The sequence below is a fragment of the Canis lupus genome, chromosome 5 (genome assembly GCF_003254725.2).
Source record: "Canis lupus dingo isolate Sandy chromosome 5, ASM325472v2, whole genome shotgun sequence".
NCBI lineage: Eukaryota > Metazoa > Chordata > Mammalia > Carnivora > Canidae > Canis > Canis lupus.
In genome coordinates, this window is record NC_064247.1 from 49,960,196 (window position 1) to 49,987,270 (window position 27,075).

Consider the following 27,075-nt stretch of genomic DNA (forward strand, 5'->3'; position numbering starts at 1 on the left):
AAATCCTCAAAAGAGGCATGGGAGGTAGTCAAGAAAGCCAAAAAAAGAGATTTATAGAAGGATGGCATGATCAGTCATGTTACATGCTATGAAGAGACCATCTAATTAGGACTGTAAAGTACTCATGCAATTTCAAACCATGGAAGTTACCAGTGACTTGGCAAATACAGCTGAAGTACAGTGATGGGGTAAAATGCAAATAGAGCCTTAAGTGGGAAGAGAGGAAGTTGATAGAGCATCTGTGTGCCATTCTTTCAAGGAGCATTTTGGGAAAATGAATATTTATTTCACATGTCATTTTCTAAATAACATAGACATTTTATTTACATTTGATTAAAAAACATTTCCTTACCAAACAGAAGAAACTACACTTAATGAAATGTTTTCTTATTGAACAAGGGTCACCATTATGAATATTCATGCTTTAAACAATTTTAGTAATAATCCTGAATAACACTAAGTTGCCAGGATTTTCTGCTTGATGTTTTTTTGCTCCTTTGTAACTGTCAGCTCTTAGCAGCCATCAATCAATCTGCTTCTAGGAACCCTGATGTACTATTTCTAATCTGCTGTTCATTTTAGCCTACAGCAAAACTCAATGTTGCCAGAAGTAAATTAACTGTTTTTAGAATAACCTCTTACTTACACTGATGTTTAAAAATACATTAATATGCTATAATCATGAGGACAATCCAGTTCTTATTTAAGGAGTAAAATGGCACAATGTGACTAATTTCTACCTCTCTAAATTTATTTTTGCCAATCTCTGCCCATACACACTCTACTCCTTACTGCTTTCAACTCATTCATTCACTTCCTTGCTTATCTACATATTTGTTTGTTCAATAGTTATTGATACTTATTTTTCAACATGGTGCTAGACAAATGGTGATTGAAGAATGAATGAAACACAGCTGTAGCCCTCAGTAAGCCAGTGTTTAGTAGAGAAGCTCTCATGACCAGATCATTACTGCCCAGCCTAGAAAAGGGTATAAAACTATAGTAGAGTGGATAATGGCAAAATATTTGCAGCTTCTAAGAAGCATGATTTTTTTCGGCCTAAAATGTTCCCTGACCCCTTACTTACTTCTGGTAAACTTTTATTCAGTTTTTTATGTTTTAAATTGATCTTTTTTCCCTCTGTTATGCATTCCTGATGTGACTCCTATATACCTAGTAAGTAACATGTGTGAGTTTTGAACCTAGATTTGTTGTTTGTTTCCTTCCATAAAGATTAGCTTTTTCTCACCATTTTAAAATATAGGTTTTATTATTATTCAGCTATGTTCAGACCAATAGATCAGGAGATGACTGCCACTGAAGAGATAGTTACAGTTTCCAAGGGAAGGGAGCATGGCACACCCACACAGGCTCCACCAGAAGTGGCAGGGTTGGTCAGGAGGCAAAGGGGATGAGGGGATAATGTGGGCAAGAGCCCTAATTGTGGAATGGGCAAGGCAAGATAAGGTTTAGGATTGGCTAGTTTGAATAATTTCAGTGAGCTCTGGGGCCTAGGGGCTGTCCCTACTTGCCTAGTACTTGACCGTGGGGTGATAAGGGTAGCAAAACAGGCCCCACGGTGAGAACCGCACCCCCACTCCCTACCGCCTGTAAAGGAAGAGGTTGGTTTGCACATGAGAGAAAAGCACACTTCCAAGCCAGTCCTTCACCATCTTTAGGAATAGCTAGCCCTGGAAGGGGCAATCACTACAGGGTCAGCACAGCCCAAGATGTCAAATCATAAGAGTACAAAAACATACATAATACAGTCACTATACTGAACTTCCTCAAAGTAATAATAGTAGCTACTGTTTAGTCCAAACACTAAATAAGGCATCTCTTTTTCTTTGCCCTTTCCTTCCTCCCTGCCTCCCTCCCTCCCTTCCTTCCTCCTTCCTTCCTTCTTTCCTTCCTTCCATTCTTTCTTCCCTTCCCTCACCTTTCTTTGTTTTCTCTCTCCTTTCCTATGCTCTCCTCTCACCTCTCTTTCCTCTTTCTTCTCTTCATTTCAACAAATATTAATCAAGTGCGTAGTAAAAGTGAGACACTATTCTAACTGCTAATTTCTGATGTAATCCTCACAGAACCCTAGGGAAAATAAATATTAGCCTTTGAAAAAGATTTTGTTTATTTGTCAAAGAGAGAGAGCACGTGCACGCACAAGTAGGGGGAGTGGCAGGCAGGGTGAAAGGGAGAAGCAGACTCCCTGCTGAGCAGGGAGCCCAATGCAGGGCTTGATCCCAGGATGACCTGAGCTGATGGCAGATGCTTAACTGACTGAGCCTCCCAGGTGCCTCTAAAATATTAGTCTTATTTAGTAGATGGAATATTGAGCACAGAAAGGTTGCACAAATCATAGGCAGCAGATCTGGTGTCCCAAGTAAGTCCTGTTTTATTCTAAAATTTATGTTTGAACATTATGCTAGGGGTACCTAGGTGGCTCAGTTAGTTAAGTGTCCAACCCTTGATTTTGGCTCAGGTCATGATCTCAGGGTCTTAAGAATAAGCCCTATATTGGGCTCAATGCTGAGCATAGAGCCTGCTTAAGATTCTCCTTCTCCCTCACCCTGCCTCTCTTCCTTTCTCCCTCTGCTTCTCCAACCCCTTGTGCCATGCTGTCTCTTACTCTGTCTCAAAACAGGACAAAACAAAACAAAACAAAACAAAAACAAAATGCTGAACACATAATACATGCTATCATACCTGTAAAAGTCTGACAACTTTGAATCTAAATGTTAGCTACCCACCAACCTGAGAACTGAACTGATTTGTCAGCTAGACTCAGAATATATTAAGAACCTAGGACTGGAGTGCCTGGATGGCTCAGTCAGTTGAGTATCTGCCTTTGGCATGGGTCATGATCCCAGAGTCCTGGGATCCAGCCCTGTGTCAGGCTCTCTGCTCAGCAGGGAGTCTGCTTCTCCCTTTCCCTCTGCTCCTCCCCCTGCTCATGCTTGCTCTCTCAAATACATAAATAAAATCTTAAAAAAGAAAAAAATAGTACTTGGGAAATTACAATGACACTTTACTTATTAATCCAACAAAAATTTATTGGGCATCTGGTTTTTAGACTAAGTTTCATCATTTATGAACTGTGTAACATCAAGGAAGTGACTTAATCTCTCTAAGTCTTGGTTTTGTCACATATGAAATGCAGATAGCAATATTGACCATGCTAATGCATCAAGCTTGTTTTATAAATCAAAGGAGATACACAAAAATATTTTGCAATTTACCTGTATAAGCGTATGTAACTTCTAGTCCTTGTCCACCCATCCCATTGCTGACAAAAATTTAAGATCAACATTTCAAAGTGCAACAGCTTCTGAGTAATGAACAATACCTCTGCATCAATCAAATAAAAATTTGCTATTTTTATTTTAATTGTTTATATTCTAATTCCAATATAGTTAACATACAGTGTTTATTAGCTTCAGGTGATCAATATTCAGCAATTCTATACATCACCCAGTGCTCATTCAGTTGGACATTCTTGTCCTGAATGATATTATGATGAGATAATGCACTCCTGGGTATTAATTCTTTGTCAAAATCATGTGGGTTCTAATTATGGGAGAGTAATTCAAATCTTAATCTTATTCTAATGAAACTCCAAATCCTTTCTTATTTTGCAGGTTAGGGCTATATGTGGAAAGCATGGATTATATCTAACTTTGAGTTTCCTGGAAACATTGCTAAATCATCAAGATTTGGGTTACCATGGTGAAATAAAGTAAGTTGATATTTTCTTCACAGAGTTATCTACTAAGATAGCAAATACTGAGGTCTGTCTTTAGAAGTTTTAGGTGTGAAGCAATCAATTTCTTTTTTTTTAAAGATTTATTTATTTTAGAGAGAGAATGTACACGTGAGTGGGGGAAGGGCAGAGGGAGAGGAAGAGAGAGAATCTCAAGCAGACTCCCCAGGAAGCATGGAGCCCAATGCAGTGTTTGATCTCACAATCATGAGATCAAGACCTGAACTGAAATCAAGAGTCAGACACTCAACCAACTAAGCCACCCAGACATCTGTGAAACAATGTTTCATCACTTGAAGATAGTTAAAGAATGTTTGCTTATATTAAGAACAGAATCCTCTTAGTCATAGACAAAGGAGGAAGCTTCAAACTCCCACCATTATAGACTAGCAAGAATCAGATTTACCATTCCACCTTAAACAACTTAAAAATGACACTAGGCAGCACAAAACAGTGATTCCTAAAGGAGAAAAAATAAATGAGGTAAGCTAAGCTTACTAAACATGAAGAGGAAATCCAGAGCCCAGAATTCCTCTTCAGTTAAAGAGATGGAGTTTGGAGTTCAAGGAGACCAAAGAAGCTAGAATGCACAGTACAGAGTGGTAGAAAAGAGATATCCCCAGAGAGTTCTCTCCGGAGATTTCTAAATAGTTGCTCTTGGGTACTGGCTAATATATTCACTTGAGGAAAATACCCAAGGCCACAGTGGGGGGAATATAAATATAAAGTTAAATATGTATTTATTAAATATTTTAATATTTATTAAATATATTTAATATAATTTAAATATTTACATATAAAACTTAAAAATATAAATATAAATTGTTATATGTAAGCCCCATGGTAACCATAAAGCAAAAACCTATAGCAGGTACACAAAAGATAATGAGAAAGGACTCTAAACATATCACTAAAGTCATTAAACGACAAAGGAAGAGAACAGGAGATAAAGAAAGGAATAGAGGATCTACAAAACAACCAAAAGGCAATGAACAAAATGGCAATAAGTACATACCTATCCATAATTACTTTAAATGTAAATGGACCAAATTCTCCAATCAAAAGATAGAGAGTGACTGAATAAATAGCAAGTTGCATCTATATACTGCCTGTAAGAGACTCACTTCAGATGTAAGAATAACAAGCAGACTGAAAGTGAAAGAATAGAAAAAGATATTCTATGCAAATGGAAACCAAAAGAAACCTGGAGGAACTATAATTACATCAGGCAAAATAGACTTTAAAACAAAGATAAGATGGAGATGAGAGAATTCAAAACCATCAGAGTAATACTCCAAATATTAAAAGAAGTCCTCTGGCAGAGAAAAATGACCATTTTGGATCTACACACACACAACAAAAAGAAAAGTACTGGAAATAATGAATGTATGGATAAATTAAAAAATACATTTTTATTAAAAATAGCTCTTTAAAAGAAAATTTACTGTTTAAAACAAAAATAAAAACAATGCACTATGCAGTTCATAATATGAGTGCCACATTTTGCAATAGCATACATGGCTGCAAGGGGGAAATGGAAATGTACTTGATAAGGTTCTTATACTATAAATTAAGTATTATATTTTGTTTGAAGGAAGAGTGTAATAAGTTAAAATGTTAATTAAAAAGATAAAAGGGAAGCATAAGCATATTTAAATAATAACAGATTCAAAAGAAGAAAAGGAAACAAGAAACAAATAAGATAAATAGAAAATATATATCAATGTCTTAGATTTAAACCCAACCATATCAAGATTACATTAAATATTAATGATCCAAATGCACCAATTCAAAGGCAGTGATTTTCTGATTTCATTAAAAAAGCAAGACTCGGGATGCCTGGGTGGCTCAGCAGTTAAGTGCCTGCCTTTGGTCCAGGGCGTGATCCTGCTATCCCAGGATTGAGTCCCATATCAGGCTCCCTGCATGGAGCCTGCTTCTCTCTCTGCTTGTGTCTCTGCCTCTCTTTCTGTGTCTTTCATGAATAAATAAATAAAATCTTAAAAAAAAAAAAAGCAAGACTCAACTAAATGCTATCTACAATGAACCCTTTTAAAATATAAAGACATAAGACATACTAAAAGTAAAAGGATGGAAATGATAAATCATGCTAGCTCTAATTAAATGAAAGCTGGCTTAGTTACATTAATGTCAGAGAAAGTGGATTCCAAAGCAGGGGATGCCAAAAACTTAATTCATCAAGAGGACATAACAAACCTAAATGTTCATGTCCTTAAAAATGTAGCTCTAATTTACATGAAACAAAAACACAAAACTTAAAGGAGAAATAGACAAATTCACAATTACAGTTGGAGAATATAATACCTCTTTGTAATTAATAGAACAAGCAGATAGAAAAGCATTATAAATATAAAAAATTGGACTAAATGATCAGACAACTTGATATAATTAGCAATTACAGAACACTCCATACAATAACAGAATACAGATCCTTTTTAAGCATACATTAAATATTTAAAAGATGAACCATATTTTGAGACATAAAACAAGTCTCAATAAGTTTAAAATGATGAAATCATGCAAAATAGTTCTCTGATCACAACAGAGTTAAATTAGAAATTAAAAGCAAACAAATGAAAATCCTGGAAATCTCCAAACATCATAAAGCTAAACAGCACACTTTTAAATAACCTATGGTAAGAGGGAAAAGGGAAATTAGAAAATATTATGAACTGAATTAAAATGAAAACAAAACATACCTGTAATTCTTAGCTGTTCTCTTTTTCTCACATTTCCTATCCAATCCAACAAAAATTCATTAGTGAATCAATTCTATCTTCAGAGTATGCCCAGAATCTGGCCACTTTTTGCTACCTCTATTGTTACTTAATTACATCTCATTCAAGCTACCACTGTCTTTCTCCTGGAATACTAAAATAGCTTCCTAATTGAAGTAGGCTTATCTCTTGTCCCTAGTTTTTCCTCCATTCAGCAGCTACAGTGTCTATCAAAACCTTAAACAGTTTATGTCATTATTTTGCTCATGAAACTGCAAGAGAATCTTATTTCACAGGAGGGGGGGTGCGAGAAAAAAACATTAAAATACTTATAAAGAGTCCTAAATGCTCTGCTCCCCCATTACTTCTCTGGCTCCATCTACAACTTCCTTTGTTCATTCTGTTTCAGTTACACTGTGTTCCTTGTCTTTCTTACACCAGGTACATATTCACCTCAGCAACTAACTTCTGAATGTTTCCTCTACTTAAAATGTTCTTTCCCCAGATATCTTCATGTTAACTCTCTCATCTTATTTTTTGCTCCAATGTCACCTTGTCCATGAGGCCTACACTAGCCATCTAGTTAAAGTTGTAGTCTCTCAGCCCTTCTTCCTTTTAACTTGCTCCCTTCTGCTCTCTTCTACATACTTGTCAACTTCTAATGTATCAGGTGATTTGCTGATGAATGATGTTTATTGTTGTCATCTGTGGGTTTCTGACAGATGGTAAACTATAGTGCCAGGGATAGGCAGAATTTTTGTTATACTCATTGATGTATCCTAAGTGTCTAGAGCACTGCCTGGTACATATTAGAATTCAACAAATATCTATGAAATTGAATTGAACTAAGGAAAGGATAGACTCTCAGAATACTCTCAGGGATGCGTGCAGATACACAGATTCTGAAAAGTCCCTCTGACGGTCAAATTGAAGAAGGCCATTCCTAAAGACCTCATCAACATCAGGTTTCTTTCTGATGACTGAGTAATATTCCATTGTATACATGGACCACATCTTTATCCATTCATCTGTCGATGGACATCTTGGCTCTTCCCACAGTTTGGCTATTGGGGATATTGCTGCTATAAATATTGGGGTGCAGGTGCCCCTTCAGATCACAACACTTATATCTTTAGGGTAAATCCCCAGTAGTGCAATTGCTGGGTCATAGGGTAGCTCTATTTTTAACTTCTTGAGGAACCTCCACACTGTTTCTGGAGTGACTATGCCATTTGCATTCCCACCAACACTGCAAGAGGGTTCCCCTTTCTCCACATCCTCACCAATATTTGTTGTTTTCCATCTTGTTAATTTTAGCCATTCTGACTGGTGTGAGGTGGTATCTCATTGTGGTTTTGATTTGTATTTCCCTGATGGCAAGTGATGCAGAGCATTTTTTAATGTGTCTGTTGGCCGTTTGTATGTCTTCTTTGGAGAAGTTTCTGTTCATGTCTTTTGCCCATTTCATGATTGGATTGTTTGTTTCTTTGCTGTTGAGTTTAATAAGTTCTTTATAGATCTTGGATACTAGCCCTTTATCTGATATGTCATTTGTGAATATTTTCTCCCGTTCCTGTAGGTTGTCCATTAGTTTTGTTGACTGTTTCTTTTGCCGTGCAGAAGTTTTTTATCTTGATGAAGTCCCAATAAATAGTTCATTTTCGCTTTTGTTTCCCTTGCCTTGGGAGATACGTCTAGCAAGAAGTTGCTGTTGCCAAGGTTGAAGAGGTTGCTGCCTGTTTTCTACTTTACGATTTTGATGGATTCCTGTCTCACATTTAGGGTCTTTCATCCATTTTGAGCTTATCTTTGGTATGGTGTAAGAAAATGGTCCCATTTCATTCTTCTACATGTGGCTGTCCAGTTTTCCCAGCACCATTTATTGAGGAGACTGTCTTTTTTCCATTGAATATTCTTTCCTGCTTTGTCAAAGATTATGTGACCATAGAATTGAGGGCCCATTTCTGGGTTCTCTATCCTGTTCTATTGATCTGTGTCTCTGTTTTTGTACCACACTGTCTGGATGATCACAGCTTTGTAGTACAGCTTGAAGTCTGACATTGTGATGCCACCAGCTTTGGTTTTCTTTTTCAACATTCCTTTGGCTATTTGGGGTCTTTTCTGGTTCCATACAAATTTTAGGATTATTTATTCCAGCTCTGTGAAAAATGACGAATACTTACCATTTACATGGATATGGATAGAACTGGAGGGTGTTATGCTGAGCGAAATAAGTCAATCAGAGAAAGGCAATTATACAGCTTCATTCATATGTGGAATATAAAAAACAGGACAGAGGATCATAGGAGAAGGGAGGAAAAACTGAATGGGAAGTCATCAGAGAGAGAGAAAAACCATGAAAGATTCTTAACTATAGGAAACAAACTGAGGGATACTGGAGGGGAGTTGGGTGGGGGATGGGGTAACTGGGTGATGGGCATTAAGTAGGACTCATAATGTGATAAGCACTGGGTGTTATATACAACTGATAAATTATTGAACACTTCATCTGAAACAAAGTATATACTATATGTTAGCTAATCTAAATTTTAAAAAATCAGGTTCCTTGTGCTATAGTCTCTCTTAGCACTCAATTATTTTCTCTCCTAAAACTTATCATTATGTGTAATTATGCATGTATTTGTGTGGCTTGTTACTTTAATGTCTAGATAGTAATCTCCATGCTGATAGGGAACATGACTATTTCCCTCACATTATATCCCCAACATCTTGTAGGCCAATACTTTGGCACATGATAGGCACACAATAAATATTTTATTAATTCAGGGCAGCCTGGGTAGCTCAGCGGTTTAGCGCCACCTGCAGCCCAGGGTATGATCCTGGAGACCTGGGATCAAGTCCCACGCGTCAGGCTCCCTGCATGGAGCCTACTTCTCCCTCTGCCTGTCTCTACCTCTCTCTCTCTCTCTCTGTATCTCTTGTAAATAAATAAAATCTTTAAATATATATATTTTTATTAATTCATTTATTAATTTATTTAACAAATATTTATTGAGTTCCTACTGTATACCAAGCACTACTCTAATCATTGGGGATTTAAATATGAGTGGAACAATCTCCTCCCTTGTGAAGCTTATATTCTAATGGGGAAGAGAAACAATAAATAAGCTGGAATGTGTGACATATATCACATGATGATAAGAGCAATACAGAAAAACAAAGAAGGGTAAAGGTTATGGGGAACATCAATTGATAAATGAATGATGGAAGGAGGTTGAGTCTAACCAATGAATTTCCAGTAGACCAGCTTTGGCATGTGGGGGTTTCCCTTCTCTAAAACCTTGGGGATGGTTGAGTAAGTGGGGGAGGTGGTTAAGCAGCAGAAGCAGAAAAGTGGGCTAAGAGCCAAGTAGAAAACCAATAAGCTAAAATTGGGAGCTCCAAAAAGGCTCCAATATACATGGAGAAAATGCAAGTATCAAAGCTCACAGTATACGTGGTACATAATATACTTGATTAAAAGGGGGGGATCCAGAACTAAGATTCCAGGAAACAGAGATTTGAGAACAAGAGTGATTGTCCCTAATGAGGACAAGAGCAAATGAGGTTAGGCTGTGTATAGCAATATTTTCAATTTCCCACTGTTTTATGTGCATATCAGAGAAGCACACCAGTTTCTTTATTCCCCTGTGTTTGACCTTTGAATGTTCAAGGACATTGAACCACAAGAACCAGTGAAGAATTGCATTTATAAGTGATAAACCTGTTTCATCCTTAAACAGTCATTGGCTAAAGCTTCTTCTGTTGAATTAAATCCATTCTGCTAAAGGCTTTGTATGCAAACCTATATCCTTAAGAGATTAAAGATGCAATTTAGACACACATTTTAGGAGCTGAATGCACGAATCATTATTTTAGTGCATATTGTCCATTAATCTGCTGTTCAATTGGGAACCCATTTGGAATGTGGCTGCTTGCTAATTAGCAGGATTCTAGTGCTGAGCTGCTTCCTGATTAAATGTCCTTTAGAATCAATAAAACATCAGGAGGGATTATGGTGATGTGGGATTAGCCCCATCTAACCAAATAAAATGAGTTGTGTTCCCTTCTTAAACTGTCACGTTGCAAGAGCTGATGAGAGGAGTAATTTCACGAATGCTGTTACAAAGTTGTTGTTTTTTGCTTTTTTTTTTTTTTTTAACACTGAGATTTTGTTTTTTGCCATTTGCCTACCAATTAGCAGACACATTAGTGAATGTCTGCTAGGGTAAGGCGATTTTGAGAAAGACTTGATTATGATTTCAAATCTCGAATCTGAATCACCCTTATGTAAAATGAGTTCAGGTTGTGTTGGATGGAAATTATTATCCTCGTTGTTGGCCAGGAACATGTAAGTCAGAATTAGCATTTGATGTTTCTATGTGACTTTGCAATAAATGGTAATTAAGGAGGGCACAGAGAGAACAGGAGGCAAACTAATACCCTAAAATTGTATTGGCAAAATTAAATGCTTCAAACCCAGTTTAAAACACAGGCACACAAGCCAAATTGTGTTGGGGGAGGGGATAAATAATGAAGCTGCTCTGGAAGCTGCGTAAATAGAATGGAGCAATTGACACAGCCACAAGTAGGACTTATCATACACATCTGGCCCATTATGAAGAGTGCAATTAGGTTGAAAAGGACTGGTTTGATAATCCCAGGAACAACCAGAGGATTTTAGGAGATAAAGCAAACATGAGGTGTTTGATTCAGCAATTACTTTGTAAATGGGAATAGGAAAATTGGTAGACAGTGAGCAATTAGAGACATGTTATAGATCTGCTCATCGGCTGGGTGTTGGAAACTGGACCTGGCTTTTATTTTATTTTATTTTATTTTTTTTTTTTTTTGGACCTGGCTTTTAAGAGTTCGTGAATTTCATCTTCTCTTGCAGAAGTCCATATCCATATTGGGGTGAGAATAATAATAATAATAATAATAATATTATTATTATTATTATTAAGAGACAACATTTCTATAGTAATTACTATATTACAGGCAATGTTCTAAGTGTTTTTAAAATATTTTATAAATATTAATTCTTTTAATCCTTGTAAGTGCCCATGAAGTAGATACTATTATTTTTCAAAAGAGGAAACTAAGGCACAGAGAGGGCAAAACCAATAGGTAACTGATAAATGAATTATCAGGCTGAGTCAAAATCAGGCTTTCTAGCTTCAGAGTCTGTAATCTCAATATACTATACTGACTCTCCTACAAGTCCTAGGAAACTCAGAAGTTTCTAGGATAGTGACTAAGCCCAGGTGCTTTAGGCAAACTGACTGATTTCCATGGCTGGCTCCACCCTTGGGCTTGGTGCTGAGCAGTCTGAATTTGAGGAGCTCAGTATCTTCTGTCCTAAGACCCAGGAGAGGTGTGAGAAACATACACAAAAGCAAAAGGGCTCTTAAGTTCCAGGGGAAGGCATGACCCAAAGAAGCCCAGGGCCCAGCCCAGGAGGTAACATCTTCTCACTGGTATAGCACCCCCCTTTACCCCTTCATCCCTTGTCCTTGGAGAAAGGCAGCATGAGCTCTAGAATCACATGGGCCTAGATAGAAATCCTTGCTCTGAAATGTACTAGCTTGGGGAAGTTCGGCAAGTAACCAGTTTCTCTTAACCTCAATTTCTTCATCTGCCAAATGGACAAAGAATTTTTTTTGGTATGGATTTGAGAATTTATTGCCTATAAATCAGGGAAGGACTGTGCTTCTCACAATTAACTGGAAGGCAAGAAGAATACAACGTAGGGCCCATGATTCAGAAGGTAAACACAAAGGAAGATGGTGGAGTGAAATGAGCATCCCAGTGGCTGAGTTAAATAACATAACCAAAATAACCTCCTGACTTGAGGCTGTAAGAGGTCGATGTTTGTGCCACCTAATACGCCCCAGGCATGGGACTAGATGCCTTGTATGGCTTATTTCATACTCCCAATAGCCCAATGAGTTATGTATTTATATCCACTTCACAGATGAGTAAACTGGAATTCAGAGACCTTAAGTAAATTGTCTCCAAAGCTGGACTTCTTTGAGTCTTGTTTCTGTTATAGGCTGAATTACATCGCCCCAGATTCATATGTTGAAGCCCTAACCTCCAGTACCTTATATTATGATTGTGTTTGGAGATAAAGCCTGTTTAACAGTTGAGTTAAATAAAATGAGGCCGTTAGGGTGGGCCCTAATCCAATCTGATCTGAGAAGAGAAAATTTGAAAACAGAAACACCAAGGATGGGCCAACATAGAGAAAAGACCACATGAGGACATGGCAAGAAAGTGGCCATTTAGAAGCTAATGACAGAAGCCTCAGAAGCCAAACCTGCTGACACCTTGATCTTGACTTCTAGCTTTCCTTTAAGAAACATGTCACCTGGAATTAACTTCATCAAGATTACCAGGGTGTTTCTGTGAAATAGCCCAAATTTTGTATGTTTGTTATATGTAGACGTTTGTTTCATTTTGTTTTGATATATAAGACTTATAAAATGACTTATTATATAAAATGTCATCCACTTAATAAGCTGTGATTAAAATTCCAATGAGTAAATAAAGAGGCGAGAATCGTAACCATACCAGTAGCAAAAACTAATAGGCACTCTAGTGTCAAAATTGAGAAAGAATCTCCACTAACTGTAAGTAAATGGAATCTAGGAAAATCAGTGAGTTGATGCCCATGCTTTGCCCTGTCTACCTGTGAGAAGTACAGCAGACAAAAGAGCTCCTGTCCCTTCACCAAACTTCTCCTTGATTTGGAGGCCACAAGTCTTTTTTTTTTTTTTTTTTTTTAAGATTTTATTTATTCACGAGAGACACACAGGAAGAGGCAGAGACGTAGGCAGAGGGAGAAGCAGGCTCCCCAAAGGGAGCCTGATGCAGGACTCAATCCCAGGACCCCAGGATCATGACCTGAGCTGAAGGCAGATGCTCAATCACTGAGCCACCCAGGTGCCCCTGGAGGCCCCACATCTTAACATGCCATAAAAATGACACAGGTGCTACTCTCTGTAGCTATCTGAGTACTGTTAGCCTGTGTCCATCCTCACCCAAGGATACACACACATACCCTTACCCACACGCTGCTTTTCTGTACCTATGCCAAAAGTACAACTTCAAAGAATGACAGAACAGAAGTTGGGGTGAGGAAGGAGGGAAGGGGCAAACCTGGCTGCAATGTCTGCATATGCTGTGGCGTAATTCCTGGCAATAAGGTCACGTGGGTTGGAGCAGAGAGAGGGAGCTCCTGGGTAGTTGTATACACTTGAATGTATCAGTTATGACATACACACTAATTTCATGTCTGACATGCAACCCATCTCTGTGGTGGTCCCAGCTAAGGGCCACCAGGCATCGGTGAGGGTCATCGCTCACTTCTTGACTGCAGAGCTAAGTAAGCAATGAACAGGACCAAGGAAAATCTATGCAACCCATCTCTTGGATTATGCAGAATGTGAGCAGTTCTTCATTTGGCAGCGGATAGAGAAACCCCCAAATATGAGGCCTAATTTTAAAAAATACTGCTGACCATGGAGAGGCAATGACAATCCTGCAGACTCCAAACTTTTGAAAATGATCTATTCTAAAAACTAGGTAACATTTAGAAAACCACTGGTGTTCTCTCTAGGCTGTATGGAACCATGTCCTCTATTGAAATCAACTGGAAAGTAATAAGCATAATGAGATTAAAAGCTATTAAAATGAGATTTAGAAAGCACTAAAGTGAAAAGAAGAAATTAGGAAGAACTTGGTAAAACATGGACAATTTCAAGGAAACTGAAGCTTCTACAAGTCACATTAAAAGGTAATCAGGATTGTAACTATGTGTGTTGATGTACATTAACTAGACTAATTGGGATCATGTCTCTACATATACATATATTGAATCATTATGTTGTACACCTGAAACTAGTATAATGTTACATACCAATTATATCTCAATAAAAAAAATTACGAGGCAAAGAAATCTGAATATTGCTAGATATTTGATGATATTGAGATATTTGTATTACATTTTTAGGTCAACAAACTTTTTCTATAAAGGGCCTGATAGTAAATGTTTTAGGCTTTGTAGGTCTACAGTCTGTTTCCACTACTCAACTATGTCACTGTAGCCCGAGAGCAGCCACAAACAACACATAATAGATGGCTGTGGCTGTGTTCCAGTCAAATATTAATTAATTAATATTCACTCAGTGAATGAGTGTTGGTGATGGGCATAGGAAGAGGGAGAGAGAATCTTAACCGGAACTCCATGCTAAGCGCAGAGCCCAACATGGGGCTTGATCCCACAACCCAGAGATTGTGACCTGAGCTGAAACCAAGAGTTGAACGCTTAACCAATTGAGCCACCCAGGTACCTCCCAATAAAATATTGTTTAAAAAAATAAAAGAGGGAACCAGGAATCAATAAAAAGTAAAAGTAATACTAGAGAAAATCTAATACATAATGTCAAACTTGAGAGGTTTCCACAAAATCTAGAAAAGAAAAAACAGAAAAAAATGAGACAGATCATAGATATAGAAGGGTAAGAATAGAAATTGAACCTAAGAGGCCTTGACATTGTGGAAGAAGAAACTAGAAAAATGGAATAAGAACAAACAACAAAAGCCACAACTGAAAAAACTTTGCAGAGATGGAAAAAAAGAAAAAACCCTCGGTGTACAGATCGAGAGGATTCAGTATGACTAAGCTAATTTAAGAAAAAAACGTATCCATGTCTATCCTGATGAAAGTTTTATGTTTACAGAGACAAAGAGAATTACTTAAGGATGCATGCCAAAACCAAAATAAAACTAAACCAAAGCAAAGGAAGGAAAAATTTAATTTTAAGTGAACCTAAATCAGACTGACCTCAAACTTCTGCAATAATAAATATCAGAAGACACTGGAGCTGTGTTCATGAGAAAAAATGTAGCTGAAACCAAATAATATTACATTCACATGTAAGGCCATATAGTACAATAGTTAAATGTACAGGATTTGGAGTCAAACAGCTAGAGTTTAAATTCAGGCAACCCCATTGATCAGTGTGTCCTTAGGCAACTCATTTGTGCAGTTCATAGGATGATTATCTAAATGAAATGAGATAGTGATACACATGAAGTACTCAGAACACTTACTAAAGGCCATTTTAACTTAATAATCTGTGCAAGTTAGAATTTGAACTCAGATCTGCCTGAATCTTAAATCAGGCCCACAGAGCTTGTCCTCCCGAACTCTCTAACTCTACATTGGGAATTTGGCACTTGCTACTGTGAATAGAATTACAGTACCTGTTACGGTAACTGGAACTCATTCTCACATTTAAATTGTCAATGGCTCTTTGCAGGTCCTAGGGTAATGTAAAGAATATGGAAGAAAGAAAAATTAATTAGAAGGATCTCAAGGATTTCATTGGCTGCATAAGTTCTATACACCATTTAAAACAGGCAGTGTCCAGGCTCAATACTTAACAAGATTTTCCCACAGTCTCCCCCTCCTCCTATTGGCACCATGCAAGAAGGGGAAGAAGGGCTTCTGCTACCGCTTGTCCAGATACCTTACCTCATATTTGATAACTTCTAACAGCTCTGAAAAATAAGTGTTATGTAATATGGAAACATCAAAGGATCTAGATTTTTGTTGTCGTGTTGTTGGGGCTGTTTTTCTCAGGGTCAGAAGATGGCAGGAGTTAAGGCTGGTCCTCCTAAGAGGACAGATTGCAGCAAGCATAGATGACAGGAGATGCTTCCACTCTAGTTCACTTTCAGATCTGTGCTAATATCGAACCTTTGCATGATTATTGGTATTTCTCGACATTGCTGTTTTTCCAACTTTCTTTTGTGTAGCCCTTCAGCAGGTGACATTGTCATCAGCTCACCTGGCATGTGATTCTGCATACCCACATCTTATCTTTTCTTGTACCCAAACTGACATGAAGCTCCAGAGGCCATATTTCCATACCAACCAAAGATCTTTTCTGACTTGTGATGTCATGTATAGGAAAAGTTTTATGCAGTATAAGCAAAACAATGAATCATTTTTATTTAAAGAGAGTAAGGTCACATGACATTAGACTCTTTCAGAAAATTCAGGGCTTCTGTAGCTCACAATTTGGCCTTCATATTTGCTTGACTTCTGATGGGCAAGAAGGAGATAAAAATTCTTATCAGTTGCAGTCCAGTTGCTAGCAACCGAAACTGCCTTTTGTTAACATAAGCAGAAAGAAATATTTTGAAAAGATATGAAGTAAGACACCAAACTGGGGGAAAAAAGAAAACCTGAACCAAAAACTAATGAGAGACACAGGGAATGGGAGAGAAGGAGGAAAAGAAGGATGGATGAGTTATGTAATAAATGTAATAGAGATTATTTAGGCAAGGTGAGTCAAAACATTGGCCAGGGTAGGTTATGGGACATTGATTGTAGTCCATCATCCCAGAGAAGAACATATTTGTATATAAATGGAGGATAGATGCTAGGCAAGCAAATACAGGTGATTTTCACTGCCAAAATGTTCCTAAACTACTTGTAAGCCTTCAATGATTCCCTGATTGTCCCATGCACATAATTGCTTAATGTGGTTGCTGCTTGGGGATTTCGCTAAATATTGTCTGTTGGCACTCAGAACCCATTTCTATCCTCTCCTGTTTTTTCCTGTATTGCAATACTTCCCATTCTTGGGAAGGCTACAAAAGAACATTTCTAACTCCCTTGACACCAAGGTTCTGGAATTGATTTAAGCTCCATCAGTGAGATGCAATTGCGTGAGATTTGAAAGGCAGAAGGGGTAGAGGTGGGGACAGGGATATTTTAAGTATTTATTTTCCTGAAGTAGTAGCCACTCCAGACCCTGGCAGGCATCAGTTCTTGCAGTGGCCAAAATGCAATTTGTATGGCCTGGTCACCAACCTCATAGTCAAGGGCAACTGAGACATCAGTCAGAATTTCCTGCAGTTCACTGGTCTCCAGAACTGGTGAAGCCTGATCCTGAACGAGTGTCAGATGCCAACCTCCATTCTACTAACCCCTGCAATAATTTTTTAGGCACCTAATTTCCTATATTAAAGCTCTTTCTAGTAAAGACACCTATAGTAATTTCTGTTTCCTGAGTTAATACCCTGAATGATACAGGTATCAAAAAGCTCCTTCAGGGATGCCCGGGTGGCTCAGCGGTTGGGCGCCTGCCCTTGGCTCAGGTCGTGACCCTGGGATCCGGGATCCAGTCATGCATTGGGCTCCCTGCATGGAACCTGCTTCTCCCTCTGCCTGTGTGTGTGTCTCTCTCTCTTTCTCTCTCTCATGAATAAATAAAGTCTTAAAAAAAAATCGCCTTCAATATCACTATCAATATATCAATATAAACTGACCTCTACTGCACATTCTTCCAGGGCTTTCTACGTTGATAACCAGTACTTGTTTCCTTTTCTTGCACAGATGGCAGAACTTCGTTGAGTTGTTGAGCAAAGCTTTCTCTGATTTGTCACATGATTTGCCTGCAGGTAAGTTTGGCGATTTTGTTCCTTGAGAGGCCTCCCATTTCTCAGAGCTACTGTTGATTCTGTTGCTTTGCTCCAGTGGTTTGCTTGTTGGGTTTCTTTCTTTCTCCTTTCTTCTTTCTTTCTTTCTTTCTTTCTTTCTTTCTTTCTTTCTTTCTTTCTTTCTTTCTTTCTTTCTCTTTCTTCTTTCTTTTCTTTCTTTCTCTTTCTTCTTTCTTTTCTTTCTTTCTTTCTTTCTTTCTTTCTTTCTTTCTTTCTTTCTTTCTTTCTTTCTTTCTCTTTCAAGATTTTATTTATTTATTTATTCATGAGAGACACAAATTGAAAGAGAAGCAGAGACACAGGCAGAGGGAGAAGCAGGCTCCCTGCCCAATGTGGGACCCGATCCCAGGTCTCCAGGATTATGCCCTGGGCTGAAGGCAGATGCTTAACCACTGAACCACCCAGGTGTCCCTGCTTGTTGGGTTTCATCTCATTGCTCTCAGAAATGTAAATGGCTCAGCAGTGCAGAAAAATAAGAAGAATCAGAATTGCCTTACTGGCTATTGTTTTAGGCCAGTTAAATCATAAAAGGCATGATTCTCCAAGTTGTGTTATATCATGAAGCATTCTCCAGTGAGAGCCCTTTCAGATGAATGCAGCGCTTATAGAAGAAGTGCACATTACTAGAATTTCAGTTGCATAGTTCCTTAAATCTAGGAATCCCACAGCTAGGTACTTATCCTACTGGCGTCTCACAAAATACATACATACATACATACATACATACATACATATAGATACTAATTAATTTTTAAATTTTTAAAATTAAAAAAATTAGAAATAAAATACAGTTTAGTGAAGCATTTTTTGGTAAATGATTATAAAATGGAAATTAAAATGTTTTAAAAATTAAAAATAAGAATAAAAACAATGAGGGATTCCTGGGTGGCTCAGTGGTTGTGTGCCTGCCTTCGTCTCAGAGTGTGATCCTGAAGTTCCGGAATCAAGTCCTGCATTGGGTTCCCTGCATGGAGCCTCCTTCTCCCTCTGCCTGTGTCTCTACCTCTCTCTCTGTGTGTGTCTCTCATGAATAAATAAATAAAATCTTAAAAAGAAAAAAAAGGAATAGAAACAATGAGAAATCCTTTAGGGGTAATTTAATTAAATTATGGTATATCCAATTGATAAAATTATGCAGCTGTAAAGTAACATGGCTGGCCTTGATACAGGAAAATTTCCAAAACATATTAAGTGAAATTGTAAAGATAAATTTGGGCAAAATATTTAGCAATTAGCAAGTTTTAAATATGACAGGTGAAAAAATATGCATTGATATTAATCTGCTGTTGCAATTTCTCTATTTACTACATCCATCAACTATTTGCTGATTACCTTTTGGATCAAAATACAAGGTACCAAAAGTTTGAGGGGAGGGATGGTATCTCAGCTTGCATTCCAGCAGAAGAACAGAAACCCTGCTGGATATTTCAAACAGGGAATTTATAACAGAGGATTGGAGGACTGGTTGCACAAACATTAGTTTGAAAGAGCAAAAAAGAGGATGGTGTGTGGATTCATTTCCTTAGGGCTGCCATTACAAAGTACCACAGACTATGTGGCTTAAAATAACAGAAATCTATTCTCTCACAGTTCTGGAGACTAGAAGTCTGAAACCCAGGTGTCAGAAGAGCCATGCTCCCTTTGAAGGCTTTAAGAAAGAGCTCTTCTTTATCTTTTCCAGCTTCTGATGGCTCCCAGGCATTCCTTGGCTTGTGGTTGCTTAAATCAACTGTCCGCCCCTGTCTTCACATGGTCTTCTTCCCTCTGTTTCTTCTGTGTCTTCTCTGTATCTTCTTTTTCATATAAAGACACCACTATTCATTGGATTTAGGACTCTCCCTAATCCAGAATGATATCATGGTAACTTGATTACATATGAAAAGATCCTGTTTCCAAATAAGGTCACATTAACAGGTACCAGTGGTAGCTGTGTCAGAAGGCGCAATTCAACCCATGAGAGTTGAGGCAACCCAGAGATTAGTAGTTTGTAGAAAGCAGCTCTCATTCTTGGGGTTAAAGAAACATTGGGAAAAGTGTACTATTAGCAGAATCTTGGCCAGTGCTACTGCATAGCTGATTCTAGGACCTCCAAGAATATGGCAAGCAGCTAGAGAAAGAATTTTGAAGGAGGTGCCATGCAGCTGATCCTTGGAACACCACATAGTTTGAAACTCCGACCTTTACAAATGGGGCTGGTGCTTGGATTTCTAACAAAGCACCATGTGGTCAATGATGGGCCTACTGAATGGGATGTCCTGTGTCTAAATTTTGGATTTTCACATATGACCAATGCTAAAAATGTTGAAAAACACTTAAGGAGTCTCATTCAGACCTAAGAGTGAGGTCCAGGATGCTTCTCTTGACAGCTCAAAGTTTACCAAAGGCTGTAGCAACAGCAATAGCTCTCCCATGATGCTGAACAAATACTAACAAACTCCAAAAATAAGAAGAGAGTACTTTTACTCTCCTCACAGTCTAATCCCCCTCCAACTGTCTCCCATTGTTGGAATCTAGCCTGAAGCCAGTGAGCCAGGGTATCTGGGAAATATAGTAGTAGATCCCCAGCCCAACGTTACAGAAAAGAGATAGAAGAGATGTGCTAGAAGATCAAGAGTCACATCGACTGAGGGTTCATCTTTCATGCTGTCATCTGTAACTTCAGAGAACTCAGTTTTGTTGAAAAGACAAGTATATCAAAAGGTGGTAAGAACAAATGTATGAATCAAATACTTTCTCCTTCTCTCTCTAATATAAGCCAAGTCATTCAATGCATTAGTTTGTTAGAAAGGCATAAACAACAGATGTTTATTTTCTCACAGTTCTGGAGACTGCAAGTTCAAAGTCCTAGTGTAAGCACATTTGGTTTCTTCTGAGGCTTCTCTCCTTGGCTTGCAGATGGCTTCTTTCTCACTGTGTCCTCACATGGTCTTTTCTCAATGCATTGTACATCTCTGGTGTCTCTTTGTGTGTCCAAATTTTTGGTTTTATAAAAACACCAGTCAGATTGGTATCTTCATTTTAATGAGCTCAACTGAACTGAATCACCTCTTTAAATGGACTGTCTCCAAATACAGTCACATTCTGAGGTACTAGGGGTTAAAGTCTGAAATATGAATTTGAGGGGGACAGAATGCAATCCATAATGGTTTACATGGAAAAGTGTATAAAAAGAAGGGTCAAAGTCTCACTTTTGCAACCAAATAGCCACCTTATATTGGAACATTTATTTTTCTTCTATTGGACTCATTTTTTTCATCTCTAAAATGAACTGAAAATATGAAATAAAAAATATCTTCCCTATTGCTCTGATAAGGTGATTAGAAGTCTGACAGACAAATTTTTTAAGGCTATTTGGCACCCTACAGAGCAACAGGACTTTAGCGATACCATTGTTGATTGTTGTTGTGATGACCTACTGCTTACTGAGAAAGTTAATGCCTTAATCTCTTCCCATTTCTGTATTGCTGGAGCTATGATAATTAAGTGCTCTTTGGCACTAAGGGAGGCATTTTATTTGCCTGTTTTTTAGCTCCACAGGTGAGTGTTATGAAAGGAAAGAAGGTATATTATAAGATACTAAGGCAGCTACTCATTTTTGGGTGTGAAGAATTGTGAATTTTCTCATTCTTGGGGCTTGTTTTCACTCAAAGATTCTATAGTAGCCTATCAAAGTGACTCATTTTTATATATCACAAATTTTATTTCACTTGGACTCACAAGAATCCTATGAACTTGTTTTTTAATGTACATGATAATCACATAAATAATATCTGTGATTTAGGCTAAGCCCTAGATGGACTAGTTTACAGCAATCAGACCTCTTGGCAAGATCAACTAGAAGAGTAGTTAAAATACAAAACAGTATCTCTTTGAAAGCTATTATTTGGAATTTGAATACCAGAAAGAAAGGAGAAAAAAACCCTCTGGAAGAAGTTATCATATAAAAATCTCTAGAATTATTCATATAAAATGTCCAGCATTCTATTACAAATAATCAGGAATGATACAAAACAGGACATGGATTTTGAAATAACTGTAACTAATACATTTAAGAAAATGGATAAGATGGAGAATTTCGGCAAGTAATTTGAATATATATAGAGTATCTAGAACTGAAAAATATAAAAACTAAATTTTAAAAACTCACCAAGTGAGTTGAATAGGAAAGAGGTTGAGTATAGTTGAAGAGAGAATTGGAACTGGAATATAGTTCAGCAGGAAACATCCAGACTGAAGCATGAAGGAGCAATGAGGATAGAACATACCAAAAAAGTGTATGAGACATATAGGAAGTGGCAAGAATATCCAGTATACATATAATGAAGTCATAGAAAGATAGGAGGAAGAGAATAGAGCTGAAGCAATATCTGAAGCAATTATGACCGAGAAATTTCCAAAAGTGATAGAAGACCTCAAGCCACAGATCCAGGAAGTCCTGTGAATCCCCCTGAAGCCAAATACAAAAGAGCTTACACCCCTCCAAACATGCTATGGTCTGAGGTCTAAAATAGTATTTCGCAAAAATGAAGTAAGGCTCCAACTTTGAATCTCTTCACTATGGAGCCTGTGAGTGAGGAATAGGAGGAAAAAGCAGGAAGCACAGAGCAGGGCTATAGCAAGGCTGTTAATGGGGGGAGATTGGAGAGAATGATGGTAGCCTCGGAGGCTCATTGATCCCCGCAAACACTCTTGAAGATCTATCACTCAAGATAACACAGAAAAATGACTAAGAGTTCAACCTCTCTTTTATTAAGAAAAAAAAAATCCATAGTAATTCCTACTTAGAACTATTTGTATTGGAGGAACAGAAAAGCCAACGCAGTTGGTTTAGACTCTTTATAGGCTTATGTAAGTGAAAACTCTGGCAGCAGCAAGAACTATAGGCTGATTTGCTGTAGTCATTAAAATATCAAAATCCAGGACCTGGTTTCTTTCTGGCTCTCTGCTCTACTGTATATCGTGCTGGCATGATCTTCAGGCTCTACTTGGTGGTACCTCAACTACTCCAGACACTTCTTCAATAACAAAATAGCTATGGCAGCCAAGGTCATCATATCTTCACAGCTCTCTCTCTTTTGGCCAGTTCTTCCCAGAAGGAGAGAATTTTACAAGTTGAGAAACTGTAGCAGATGTCTCCTCTAGTCTCAGAGACTTAGATTAGATTGAGTTTTATGTCTACCTTTGAACCAAGACTGTGATTAGGATACCATGACTATCTTCAACTAATCAGAGACCAAGGGATCCCTGGGTGGCACAGCGGTTTAGCACCTGCCTTTGGCCCAGGGCGGGATCCTGGAGACCCGGGATCGAGTCCCACGTTGGACTCCCGGTGACTGGAGCCTGCTTCTCCCTCTGCCTGTGTCTCTGCCTCTCTCTCTCTCTCTCTGTGTGACTATCATAAATGAATTAAAAAAAAAAAATCAGAGACCAAGCTTGGAATTGGAACTGGAGGATCATTCTTCCCAAACCACAGCACTAGGATGGAGGAGGAGTGGTCCCCACAAAGCAAAATATAGTTGCTATCGTTAGAGGGAGCTAATGAAGAGAACAATCACCATAGAAGAAATGAATGATGGAAGCAAACAAAACAAAACACAATTCCACTCACATGAATGGCCCATGAGGCTCTTCAGTTCTGTGAATACTTAACCCACTTTTCTTCCCTTTTCATCTGGCTTCAGCTGGTCTTTTCTCTCAGCTATTTCCTGAATGCACCAAACACTCCTCCCTCCCTTATGACCTTTGCGTTTATGATAACTTTTTCCTGAGATGCTCCTTCTGCAGACATTTGCGTGTCTTTCTCCCTTGTTTCTCAGGTCTTTGATTTAATGTCACTTGGAGAGGCTTTTGGTGAATCCCTTTCCTAAAATAGCAACTGCCAAGACTTCCAACCGCTCCCCCCCCCCCAATAATTGGCCTTAGCTGCGTTTCTAGCACTTATGGCTACTTGATGTCATTTTACAGATCTGTTGGCCCTCACCACTGGAATGTGCACTCCCTGGGATGATTCTGTCTTGTTCGTCATGGTATCACAGTTAGCATTTAATGGATGTTTGTTGAACGAGTGAATGGATTAGAATCCCAGCCCTACCCCACCTCGGTTGTCTTAAGCAAGAAACTGAACCTGGTATTGCCTCCGTCCCCTCATTTGTAAAATGGAGATAATTTCTACCTCACAGGGTTATTCTTCAGAGTAAATAAGAAAACCTGTGAGAGATGTCTGGCATATGTAGATATTTAAAGTATATTTATTTGTGTTTCCTTCTCATAAAAGTTTCATTCACTAGGTCCAATGAAGCCAGAAGTCTTTATTTAAATCTGTTGTTTTCTCCTGTGGCTTCACTTTAGAATTACCTAGGGAATTCCTTAGCCTGTCCCGAGCTGGGTTCTCACCCCCGGAGATTCTAATTTAATTGGTCTGGTGTGCCGCCCAAGCACTGGTAATTTTTAAAGCTCCCCAGGTGGGAGCATGTTAGCTGGCAGCCCTGAAGACCACTGATTTCAAGTCATTAGTGCGGGGGGGATGGGAGCACTGGCTGCGTGACTATCAGAATTCACTGGAAGTCCTGTAAAACCTGGCCCTTCCAACACCTGGAAACCTCTAGAAGCCAGCTTGGCTTATTTCCTCCCGTACAAATCATCAACTGGCAGACTAGACAGATGGTTATTATTTATCTTTCCTGCTGTGTTAGAAAGAAAAAAAATCCACCCAGCCTCGGGTTTCTCAAACCATTTTTACACGTGCAAACCATTACCTTTTTATATGCTCATAGGTATTAGAAAGGAGAAAGGGGAGCTTAAGAGAGACCGGGGAGACTAGTATGTATTTTCTCCTAATGGAACTTTGAGAGGTGCAGACACCAGAGAGAAACTGGCCTGGGGCAAAGACTAGGTTCTAGATCTTATGCTAAAAGGGACAATGTACATGAGCAGTGCTCAGAAAAATACCTGGTACATAATAATTAATGTTGAAGATCCTATAATAATCTTTGTTGAAGATCATATAATAAGGTTAACACAATAACAGCTGATCATCCCTTGCACTGAGCATCTTCCCTGTATTAAGTATTTTCTGTGAGTAACTTTTTTTTAATCTCCACAATCTTCCTGCAAACTGCTGGTATCATTCCCTTTTCACAACTGATGAAATTAGGATCTAAAAGCTTGCAGCTGGTAAAGGGAAGAATCAGGATTAGCATTCAGGTCTGAATAAACCAAAGATTATTTTATATGCTAAATACTGTTTCTAGAATCCTTTTAAATCTCAAACTTGATAATTCAGAGTAACTGGAATCTTTTTTCACCTACAGTAACCAGAAAGCTTTTCTTTCACATACTGGGTGAAATAAACAGGTGCCAGGGGTGATGATGGGTTCCCGTGACAAATTTTCAGCAATTAAAACAGATCTGCCCTGAAGGGGCTGCCTCAACTGGCTATCATGATTCTAATTAAGCATCTATTAAGTTTTGCTCTATACAGCATCTGGGTTAAGGATCAGATGATAAAGAAATGTGAAGAAAAATTTCTCCTGTAGGGCCTGAAAAGGAATTGGGATAAATAGAACTATATATGCAGCGGCTTTAATTTCTAAACCCCAAATCACCCATTCACATGGTCATTCACTTAATCTATAAAGTATGTACTGAGTACTTATTCTAATGCTGGGTGCTGGGGCTTCAGATATTTTTTTTTAATTTTTTATTTATTTATGATAGTCACATAGAGAGAGAGAGAGAGAGAGAGGCAGAGACACAGGCAGAGGGAGAAGCAGGCTCCATGGACCGGGAGCCCGACGTGGGATTCGATCCCGGGTCTCCAGGATTGCGCCCTGGGCCAAAGGCAGGCGCCAAACCGCTGCGCCACCCAGGGATCCCGGCTTCAGATATTTTTAAGTCACATTGTCTTCACCAAGAAACTGAGGGAGAGGATTCATAACAATTCATAGGTGTAATATTCAAAGTGCAACAAAAGGCTTTTTAATCCGATATATAAGTTGACTTACATGAACCTCCTTACATAGATGGCACTCTTAGTTAACAGTTATTGAGCATTTGCTATGTTCTAGGTATTTGCTTTATTTTCTAGCCCCTTTAATCCTCACGATTATCTATGGGCGGCATTAGCCACCTTTTACAGAAGTGGACACTGAGTGAGACACAGAGAGGACCAGTAACCTGCCCAAGGTGATGCAGCTCATAGAGAAAGGAGCTAGGACTCAAACCCAGGGCATCTGGCTGCAGAGCCTCCACTCTCCACCATTAGGTTACACTGCCACTCTCCACCCTTTTAAAAAAACGTATTGATTGAACCATCATTGCTGAAAGTAGTGAGTCACAACTCAGAAACAGTGTGCATTTGTTTTGGCAGACTTGAATTACGCGCTAAATAGGGGAGCTGAAGCTCCCAGAAATCTGTACTGGATGGCCATTGCATGGATTTGTAAAATAAATGAGTAAGGCACCAGAGGTGCTAATGATGAATGAATGATACCCATAATAAGCCTAAGAGGACCTGAGCAGAAAGTCTGCGTGTCTTTTTCCTGGATCCTAAGGAAATGTCTTCTATGCATGAAGGCAGCAGCCTGAGCAAGTAGCACCCAGACAGTAGACTCCCCTGGGTTCAGGATAACCTGTGAACACGGAAAGAACCAAGGAAGGAGGAAGACAAAGCTTTTACCTGATCCTTCAGGCACACACCTGGATGGAGAGAGAGGCAAATGTTCCCACTTCTCTGTAAAGAGGCAAAGCTATGGAAAGAGGCCCCTTGCCACACTCCACACTGTGAAAGCCCTCCGGATTCAAGGCGGTTCTATAGGCTGTTGTCTCTGCTTATCTGGAACAGTCTGGTGCAGGAGGCACCACCAGTATCACTTCTACCTGGAAACTCCTATTCATCACTCAGGCCCCCAGTTTAAGTGTCACTTCCTCCAGGAAGCCTTCTCTGATCATCCAGCACTCCCACCCCCATCTCAAAATAAGTGTAAAGATTTTCACATTTCCCTTGGCTGTGCTTATGGTAGTTTGTAACCAAATAATCAATTTGAGGAGTGATTTAGCATC

At 38.6% G+C, this 27,075-nt stretch overlaps 1 protein-coding gene across 11 annotated transcripts in view; it reads left to right on the plus strand.

Annotated features, from left to right (window-relative positions):
- Positions 1 to 27,075, plus strand: part of C5H1orf87 (chromosome 5 C1orf87 homolog) — a 78,577-nt gene that overhangs the window by 41,318 nt on the left and 10,184 nt on the right. For all 11 annotated transcript variants that reach the window (XM_049110361.1, XM_049110370.1, XM_049110369.1 and 8 more), the window contains 2 exons: positions 3,636 to 3,733; positions 17,912 to 17,976. In XM_049110361.1, the coding sequence (XP_048966318.1) occupies positions 3,636 to 3,733; positions 17,912 to 17,976 (163 nt within the window). The remainder of the gene's footprint in view (positions 1 to 3,635; positions 3,734 to 17,911; positions 17,977 to 27,075) is intronic.